The sequence below is a fragment of the Oratosquilla oratoria genome, chromosome 1 (assembly GCF_046742065.1).
Source record: "Oratosquilla oratoria isolate Oo_2021 chromosome 1, ASM4674206v1, whole genome shotgun sequence".
Taxonomy (NCBI): domain Eukaryota; kingdom Metazoa; phylum Arthropoda; class Malacostraca; order Stomatopoda; family Squillidae; genus Oratosquilla; species Oratosquilla oratoria.
The window spans coordinates 133,324,583-133,335,204 of NC_134777.1; the positions used below are offsets into that span (position 1 = coordinate 133,324,583).

At 41.9% G+C, this 10,622-nt stretch overlaps 1 protein-coding gene across 1 annotated transcript; it reads right to left on the reverse strand.

Annotated features, from left to right (window-relative positions):
- Positions 1-1,601: 1,601 nt before the first annotated feature.
- LOC143031375 (uncharacterized) lies at positions 1,602-10,061 on the reverse strand (the record flags this gene model as incomplete). Its single annotated transcript, XM_076195113.1, is given in 3 exon segments — positions 1,602-2,746; positions 7,564-7,983; positions 9,917-10,061. Coding segments are annotated over 3 exon segments (1,467 nt in total), but the record flags the coding sequence as incomplete, so codon positions are not given.
- Positions 10,062-10,622: the final 561 nt, after the last annotated feature.

Sequence of the window (10,622 nt, forward strand, 5' to 3'; positions counted from 1 at the left end):
ATAATCTCGTTGACACCAAAGATCAGGGAGATTAGAATTAATAATATAACAGGAAGAAAGAAGAATGAAAAAAATCTAGTCCTTTAGAATTCCCTAACATCTTTGACTGAAAATTAGTCGCATTAAATAATCCGGTAATTAACTGGAATTACTATTACACTTCTCAAGTAGCACAGGTGAACAAGCCATAGTGTTAAAGAGAGGCGCATCTGTTCTTGTCGCCGTCCTGGCGATCTAATTGGGACAACTGCTCACATGTGTTCATCATGGTCATGGATCAAGTGTTGGACTCGTGATCGACAGATATTTCCCTCCCGGAAGAGAACTCATAACTCAGAGCTCGTATATGACCGATCTATGGGTAATGCTGTGACCTTACACGCACACCCAACTCCCCGCCCCCGAGAGTTGGAGTAACGACACGCAGCGCAGCGATACTGAAATAATTTGAGCCCTGGGCGGGTTTCGAACTTGGACCGCCGTAGTGGCGGCCGCGAACGCTACCACTGCGCCACAAGCCGTGTACATAGAAGTGTTCGTGTGTATGTACCTTAGCACCACGCCCTGAACAGCTGTCTCGAAAGATAGGCTCAATCAGGGGTGGGCAACCTTTGGCACGCAAACGACTTCTTTCCAGCATGCGAAAGCCAGAGTTCATAAAAATGAAACACCTTTTGCATGACCACGGATCACCGCATGGTGAGGTGGGCGGCGTGGGATTGGGGCCCCTTGTAGGAAGTGAAGATGAGGGGAAGGGGCCCATACTGGTATGCACATAGGCCTATCATTTATGTTACTCTATTGGCACGCGAGAACATTTTATATCAAAGATTTGGCTGATTTCGGCACCCACACTTAAAAAGGTTGTCCACCTTACCTGAGCTAAGCCAAGTGAGGAACCTACATCCTAGTGGATCATTCTTGGAAAACAAAAAGCTAGGTGGAGCAAACTTGAAACAATCCGTTGTGGAGAGATGTGTTAGGTAGGAGTCGACGACTTGTATGTGTGATTCACCATGGTGACTCTTGAATCACGTCTAAGACACGTGACCTGCAACTGTCACTCTCCTAGATGAGAGCTCAGAACTCATAAATGGCATGATCTATGGGTGATGATGTAACGCTACACACTCAATACTATGCCCACCGGAGCTAGGATACAGGTTTGCAGTGTTGTGATGCTTTTCAGCCCTGGGCAGGACTCAAATACAGGCAGTTGAGTTAGCAGTCGAACGCAGCTGGTGTGTGAACGTTTGTATGTGTGCACGTGTGTGGTGTGTGTACGTGCATATGTGCTTGCGTGATCGTGTGTGTATATGTACGGTGTGTGTGTGTGCTTGTGAGTAAATGCATGTGTGTAATTATGTATTTGTGTACCTCGAATTTGGTCACCATGTAATCGTTTAGAAACTCAGAACATGTTTGTTGACTTGATTCACCTGAACTGAAAAAAAAAAAACCGTGCAATGTGCTTCGGAAAAAATCACAAATCAAAATGAACATTTAACTTGCCACCAAACACTAACTTTTTATTTTCCTTCTTGTATTTTTTATAACTTTTTTTTTTCACTGTCCAACAAGGTGGTAAAATGTAACGAACCACGACTTTTGTGTTGAATAATTAACTTTTTTGTATAGTTTTAAACTAGATTAAATTGCAATCACTTAAGTGTTGTCTCGCTTTCTCAGGCAATAATTTTTCATTTTCATCTCATTTACTCTGTCTATGCAATATACACTTTTATCATAGCAATGCATGAGATTCATCAATTGCTGAAATTTCAAAGGTGTGCTCAGATTCATTATTGGTTCATGTTTAAAGTTCTGCAAAGATTTCGTCGTTTTCAGTTCGGTGTGGAGCTTGCCCGCGGTGTCCTAGCTGAGCGAATTTCGCTAACGGATGAGAACGTTGCTGGGCTCTCTGTTGGAGTTACTAATGTAAGTGGCGTAGCATTCCCTGGGCTACTGCTTGTGTATCCCGGACTAGGCTTAATTTCTTCTGCTTCGTGGGTTATCGTGAAGGTCGTCTTCGTCGGTGTGGGTCGTTCTAAATGAGGTCTCAGGAACTCTAGTAACGGGTTACTCATTCTTGAAGTTTCAGTGGCATTAGACATAATAAAAGAGGATCTTTCAGTAGTTTCGGGCGCAGGAGATGTTGAATTACTGGTAGACAATGTACCGTTTGTATAAAAACTTGTGCTTGAAGAAGATCCTGTGATGGAGCTAAAGTTCAGAGATGTGAGAGTTCCATCTGCAACGGTTATGCTAGAATTTTTAGCCAACGAAGCATTAGCTGCAGGTGCAGTGATGTTCATGTTAATACTAGTTGCACTTGCTAGTGTTGTTACAGTAATATTTGACGTATTATCATTTTTGTTCGTGTTAACTGAGGCATGGTTAAGGTTTGATGAAGTGTTGATTAGACTGTCATTCATGGCATCGATGGATGTTGAATTACACGAAAGGATATTTACGCAAGAAGTGTAATTCAAATTTTGAAGTGACGGGGTAATTTCAGAAGTGCCACTTTCATCGTTTACATAACTTTCATTCGAATGATTGTCCTGACCAGAATCGTTTTCCCAAAGTTCATCAACATCGTCAGTATTTAGAACGTCAACAGCATTTGTGACAGACTCACTAGAGATCATGCCATGAATTACTTCATCTATCGAATCATACAAATCGCCATAATCCACAAAGTCGTCTTCAGGACCAGCAACACTGTCGCTCGGCGTGATGTCATCTGTAAGAAAACGAGTATATTAATGACACATTAACGTTTGACCCGTTCTCATCTGCTGAGCCTAAACGGAAAGTTTAGGTTTTACTTCTCCAGTCCGCCGTTTCTGAGTCCAGTATTGGGTCTGAACCTTTCTCTCTCCCCCTATCTCTCTCTCCCCTATCTCTCTCTCTCTTTTCTCCTCCTCGCCCTGAACAGCAAAATGTTTTGGATTTCATAACTATGGCTTTGGGTTACAGGTCTTACATATATAGCAAAAATAAGGAAAATATAGAGCGATCGCTTTCGTTTATTATTACTTTTCTTTGTGTTTTCTACATATTTATAAATATGCGCCTGTGGTTTTTGTTGCATATATGTATATATAAATTCACTGTAATAGAACTGAGATGTACAGGTGTCAGTTGCTGTGGTTAAGTTTGTACAATTTCTAGAGTGTGCAGTGTCTTCTATACCTAAATCCCCTTATTTGCGCAGATTTTCTTGTTCTTTCCAACAAAGACGTTTTCCTTAATTTTCCCCAAAATTGTCGATGGGGAAGGTGAACGCGTTGGCTTGCGATAAACTTGTTCCAGAATAATTAGAAAAATGAATCATAGAAAAAATAATCGAAAACTAGTTACGCGTAATTTTCATTTGAATTTTCGTTAATTTGGCTTCACCGGAACCGAGTAGCGATGGAACTTGTTGACACATCTCGTCTTTGAACTGTCTATTCGTATACTGTGGGTGTATCGATGCCAAAACATCGATACTACCCTGGCATCAAATGTATCAGTACAAATAGTGAGATATCGAGTATTATGAGTACTTTGTATGAATAATTACATTTGAGTTATATTTGGTATCCTCAAACTTTCTCCTGATATTTTAGTTACTCTCACACGTCAGGCATCACCAGAGCCCTTACATGCCTAAATATGCCGCACCGGGGAAAAGTTCTCAGTGACGCCCCTGCCTTCCCCCACCACTTCCTATTTCTACCATTCCTCACTGCCTATTGTAGCTATTGGCTTGCGAAATGATTAAACAGATTTTAAAAATTGTATTTAATGTCCCTATTGCAGATAAGGTAAGGGAAAAATATTTCATATTCTGTTAGTTCTAACGCAAAATTCATATATTCCGGTAAAATGTGCAGGGTTCCTTTGACCTTTTTTTCTATTATAATTATTTTGTCAGCCTTGTGGGCGCAGGCATGTCCAGACTAGAATTGCCACCACCCATAAATGTGCCGCCCCCTCCAGGGCATATGCAACCTCCTGCACTCTGCCTGGCAGCTGTGGGAATCATTTATTAGGAGAGACTTGGGAGATTACTCAGAATTACCAGAGGAAACCTCTGCGAGATAATACTCCACTGTCAAGGTCTCTTTTAGGATAATTTCCCTCCCTCAGGGTGAAAACCATTCAGCAGATCCTCAAGAGACTCTTGGAGTCCCTCCAGGCCTGGTTTAATCTCCTCCCTAGTTTATTTTCTTCTGAAATCAACGTGGCATATATATTAATCAAAGACATACAGAGTAAACTAAAGAGAGGACAAACAAACTACTAAAGGTTGTTGTATCTTAGTAACCTGTTGTTTCATCTTGACCAATGTATAGGGTACCTGACTGTATAATGTATATATATATATTTGTATAATCTATTTGTCTTCAGCCATGAATGTATAGTGTGTGACCAACACACAGTCGAACAATGATAACCTTACGATGAAATGAATAAGACGACATTCACCGGTGTACATTGGGTTTTAGGGTTGATTCACACTATCGGTCCGGTCGCGCTCCGCTCTCGATCCGCTCTCGGTTCTGAGGTATTCACACGCACGGTCCGCTCTCGCTCCCGTCATTGCCCCTCCCTCGACACCAGTAGAAGTCTTACCATCAGTTACGAAGGATGTGTGACTTTTCTGACGCCGAATTGGCAATAATCGCTATTGCACTTGATGAAGAAGAAGAAGGAAAACAAAATAGAAAAAGAAAGAGATTGTGGGTTCATCCTATGTTGCAAGATAGGAAGACTGAAGGAGAATTTCATACTCTGTATCCTCGTCTTATTGATGATGAGAGTAAATTCCACAGCTATTTCAGAATGAACAAAGGAACATTTGAGAAAATACTATCCAAAATTGAGGATGACCTGAAATGTACCAGAAGATGCTGCACTTCCTGGCACTGATGTGCTTGCACCATACGTTATAGTGGGAGATGAGGCTTTCCCGCTGAAGAGAAATTTGATGAGGCCCTACCCAGGTTCACAGACTGAAGATAAGGTAGAGAAGAGGATTTTTAATTATAGATTATCTAGAGCCAGGAGGATAGCTGAGTGCACATTTGGTATTCTAGTGCAAACCTTTAGAATATATTTAAGGAAACTTAAAGCTATGCCTTCTAACGCTGATGTAATCATTACAACAACATGCATACTTCACAATCTGATACACCTAAATGCTGTTGCATTACCAGATACTGTTGTCATGCCTCCATCAAACACAGTACGTCCAATGAGAGGAAGAGGGGGAAATGCTACAAAGGAGGCTTTTGGCGTGAGAGAAACACTGAAAGATTATTTCAGCTCCCCAGCTGGTTCAATGCCTTGGCAGAATGATAAAATATAAGTAGACAAACAAACTTGTGTAGGAATATTTGTTGAGTGAGCTAAGGAGATGCATTTCCGCAGTGGATAATAGGCTGTTATTATACATATGGAATTTCTTTCTTCGGTTAATAATGTGTATTTTTTTTTCTCTCGGTACCTTGGCAATATGATAAGTATGCAAACATTATTGTATAGGAAAATTGTTAAGTGAGGATAGGAAATGCATTTCCACAGTGGACATTAGGCTATTGTATGGAATTTCTTACCTTCACAACCCAGCTGCCTGCTTATTTCAACACAGCTTCTTCTTTTCGCCACGTTATCACTGTAGTGCAGCGAAGTCAGGTCATACAGCTCTGGTTTACCTTTTGATTAATTCTATTAGCATTTCATCTGAATCCACAAAATTAAAGTAAGTTTTGTAGGTTATATTTTATTCAGTTGGTGCTTATGTATATCCTAGCTGTACGCATTGTCATTGTATCAGTGATAAAAAGAAAACGTATTTTTATCATTTTTCTAACTTTCTCATGATCCCATTGTGGTGTTTTCTTTGGATTATCCATGGTTTGGTAGGACAGAAGGTAACACTACTTGCTTATATGAAGGCTGAATCTCGACTGGAGTGGAGCAGGAGGAGCAGGACCGTGGCAACTGAGTTCACACTGGCGCTCACGGTCCGCTCACGGTCCGCTCTCGCTCCAGTAAAAATATCTTTTAACGGAACCGTGACCGGAGTGAAACCGGAGCGAGAGCGCCAGTGTGAATGCTTCCACTGAAATTAATGAGACAATATTGGACCGGACCAAGAGCGGAGCGGGAGCGGACCGCGACCGGACCGATAGTGTGAATCAAGCCTTAAAGAACGAAGGTGAAGAGAGGGCGAGACGATTACAACTGTTGGCAAGCCACCATTAGTCGGCGGCGGGATTGCAGGAAATAAAATGAAAGATCGGAGTAGCAGGTCGGACATCTACAGGCAATTATTTTTCTGTAAAGTACTCGAAATAAACGATAGTGGACGCTATAGTGCTCGGTATTCGATACTTCGATATTGGTGTGGGAAATACTTGGTATCGTATTGGGGAAAAATTCGGTGGTATCGCCCATCTCTACTGGGTTTGAACTGAAGTTAGAACGTGCAGGAAACCAGCCATTTAACCAACTTAGGTGACGCCATTATTTGGGAAATTAATATATAATTGATCAATTTCGATGACGTCATAAAGTATACTACGTCTTCTACCACCCTTATTGGTTATCTAAAAAATATAATGATATGGCTGAACGTATTGGAAACGATCCAGTCATATTATGCATACATTGTATTACATTAACAATATCACGTTATCTAAATGTATCTTAACGAGCAGTTATTTCTTTTTAAATTAGAGTACGGAAGATTTTTTTATTTCCATCCTCGTAAGTTATCTCAAATATAGCATGGTGTCATCATGATAACTGTATCATTATGGCTGAAGTTAAAATTTTCTATTTACAATGATGCTACGCCAGTTAATGTCATTAGATTATATTATATAACGTTTCAGTCAGCTAAAGAAACTCGCCTGCGCATAGTACAGGTACAGTGTATATCTACACGCATGCGTACTTGCACTTTTGCCGGTATGAATGAATGTATATGGGTTTATGTGCAGTGAACAATGAGATATCTTCTAATGTTGAGAAATGCGTCGCTCTTGTGCTAGGAACCCTTTGGATTTTGGTCGGTGCAAGTGGGAAAGACGGAAGAAAAAAAAAAAATCCCTTCTGACGGGAGACTACTAACTAGACTCGACTCGCATGGCACAAGAGGTAATTTATGAGACTGGTCAAACAATCGTAAGCGGTGGTTCGTTTTCAATTGTGAAACATTATTCCATTGTGCCTCAGTTAAGAACATGAGAATGAGGAGACAGCAAGAGACCATAAGGCCTACACTAGACAGTTCTATGTCCGTTACCACCTATCATCCCCATCCATAAAGTTATCTAACCTTCTCTTAAAACAACCGATAGTTTCAGCGCTCACTCTATGGTTCCAATCGTGAACCACTCAGTTGGTAAACCAGTTCTTGCATATTTCCTTCTTAAATCTAAAAATGTCCAATATCCAATAATACGAGTCCTGCCCTGCTGTCTTGATATGATGACCTTGCCTGCATCACCTTTGTTAAAGCCCTTGGCCCATTTGAATACCTCTATTAGATCAGTTACTCACCTATGCAACAATCGCAGAGCGTGCCAACACAAAGGTTTTTCTTGAAGACTTCGCTCGTGCACTTTTCTTCTTTCCTGATGCAGTGACCTCCAGCCCTGTGACAAGACTCGGTCGTTCTTGTGCAAATATTTGAACTGATCTTGGTCGCGCAGCAAACGCAGGAACTCCCGCAGGATGCTCGTCTAAGCCTTTTCCTGCACTTGGCCTTCTTCGTCTTGCATTTCCCGCCTCTTTTCTTGCAGGACGTTGTACCTTGGCAGGATATCTTCTGTTTTATTTTTTTCTTGCAACACTTACATCCTTTGATGCAGGACCCGGACACGACGCTGGTCAAGCACGACGAGTCGGTACTGATACAGCGTCCTTCAGCCTTTCTGCACTTCTTGGTAATCCTACAGTCTGTTGAAGTCGTCGATGTTTCTGAAAACATATTTGAAAGTATGTCAACAGAAGTGGACCTTTGAGTATCTTAATTGTCTTGTCTTGCCTGACGTCAGGCGATTTTATTCACCCAATGGAGTGCTCCAGTACTCTCATGCTCCGCCTTTGTAATCCTTTGTAATCCTTTGTAATCCTATTACTTTCAAAAGAGGCGGGTAATGTCAAAAAGATAGAGCGAAGGGAAGGTTAGAAAAATATTCTGTTTAGCCTAATAATGTTCAAGGAATCGCACAGAGAACGAATTATAGTTGAATATCTCGTGCCTAAGATCCAGCTCAGACTGAATGAATTCTGACCCTAAATATTGAAAAAAAAGAACAACAATGGAAAGTTGTTAAAAAAAGTGTATCGGTTTATAGCGTTGGATTGCTCGCTGGCCGAGCGGGTTAGAGCGTCGCTACTTGCGGCGGAAGTCGAGCTGGCGGCAGTTCGAACTCCGCCACCAGCGAACTGGACCAAGGGCATTGTTCATTATATTCCACGCTACAAAGTCCTCTGTAAGGGGCACTGTCCTAGCCTCCTGATAGTGGGAGTTCGGGACGTTAAAGCAAATCAGATAGTATCCATGTGCTGGAATTGTCTAGAACGTTGAAAGTGTGTGTTCTGACAATGGATAAAAGAGTTAAAGACAACGAAGCAAGAATTGTAAGGTGATGAACGAGTTGTAATAGGCCGTGGTTCGTAGTGCATAAACAACATTTGGTTTATACGCACACATACACTCAAATACCCACACGGTTCGACGGCGCAGTGGTACCTTTCACAACTGCTAACCTAGCGGTCGCCCCAGGGCTCAATAATTTCAGCATTACTACACTCCGAGCTGGTACTCCAACTGTCGTGGGCAAAGATTTTGTAAGGTTACAGCATTACCCATAGATCGGGCATGTATGAGCTCTGAGCTTTCATCCGGGAGGGTAATAGCTGTCGATCACGGGTCTAACACGTGATCCAAGACCATGGTAAATCACATGTAAAGGGTTGGGGTGGCAGTGATTTGGAGGCAAGATTTAAAGGAGAGGCTGTAGCAACTGAAAACCTCTATGTATTTGGGGTTACATGAAACGAGGAATAGAAGAGTGTGGGTGGAGGTAAGATTATGGGGCAAGGGAATAGGAAGTTTTATGAGAAATAGGCATCCAGGGCTGAACGCCAAGGAAAGACTGTACGAAGTGGTAATTGTGCCCGCAACATTATGGAACAAAGACTTGGAATCTCATGGAGGCAGAGAGGAAAACCTACATGTTTGAGTAATATGGTTGGGGTTACGAGGATGGATAGAGTGAGAAATAAGGAGTTGGAGTGGAAAGAGAACCGGGATACAGGGGTGATCAAAGAATATTGGGCATTTGGAAAGAATGAGCGAAGACAGCCTAGCAAAAAGAATGTGGAAGGCAGAGTCTTCACTGTAATTTCTTGAGTGGATGAGGGGGGGGGGCAGGGTCGCCATGTAGTGAAGCGGTGGGGATAGACCGGCTTTGGGTGTCGGGCACTGGCTGGTGTGGAGGTACTTTGCCTCGCTTCTGACCTGGGCAGTGGGGCGAGGAACAGAGAAGACTCTTTACCCTCAAGGAGCCAAGCTAAAAGGAAGAACAAATGGGCGTTGGGTGGGTGAAAGTTGGGTTTATACCTTAGCTGATCCAACCCGCTTATTGGGGGAGGGGAAGCCTTATGGTATATTTATATTTTGCTGGCATTTTTTTAAGGTGAGCCAATATAAATGTTATTGGTATGTCTGTTATAAACTTGGAATTGTATTTTCACATGAATTCTACTTTTTGTATGAAAAACCCTATGTGCGACTAACAAAGGGATGTATAACTTTCTCATTATACCTGCGACATAACTACACAGAAACGTCAAATTACGCTTATACAACGACCATGAGAGTTGTTCTAGTTGACCCATTTACCTTTTTGCTTCTTTTCGATGTTTTGGCAGCAAATGGAATCCTCCTTTTTGCACGTGGCTTCAGGTTTCTTTGTACACTTATCAGCTTTTGATTTATGCACACAGTGTTTTTCAGGGCAGGCCACCACTGATTCTCCGGTCGCGTTCTGCAAAAGTTGATACCGGAAATTGTGTAAAGATGTCTGTCAACGTCAAACATATTTGAATTTTCAATCTTAACCTTATCAGCTTAATTGAACACACACACACACACACACACACACACACACACACACACACACACACACACACACACACACACACACACGACAGTCGAAGTGACAGCGAAGTTTGGAACTCCAGGGAAGGGGAAAGCTCATGGTGTAGTGGGAAGGTGAAGAAAAAGGAGAAAGGGAGGGATTACTGAGGAAAATGGAAGGAAATGAGGAAGGGGACTAACGGGCCCCAGAAGTCAGAAGGAATGTCAACATAGAGGTGAAGTCGAAAACATCAGTAAAAATGTAAAAAAATAGAAATATAGATAAGAGCAGTGCAATGGAAGGTGAAGATAATAATTTCCATCGATTTAATGAGGGAGGGGATGCCAACCTCCACCGATTAGCAAGTCTAGAGGAAAAACTAGAGAAAATGAACGAACAGGGGGAGGTTAGGTTCAGCCTACTTACACGGATTACACAAAGAGTTGATAAATTGGAAGAACTAAAGAA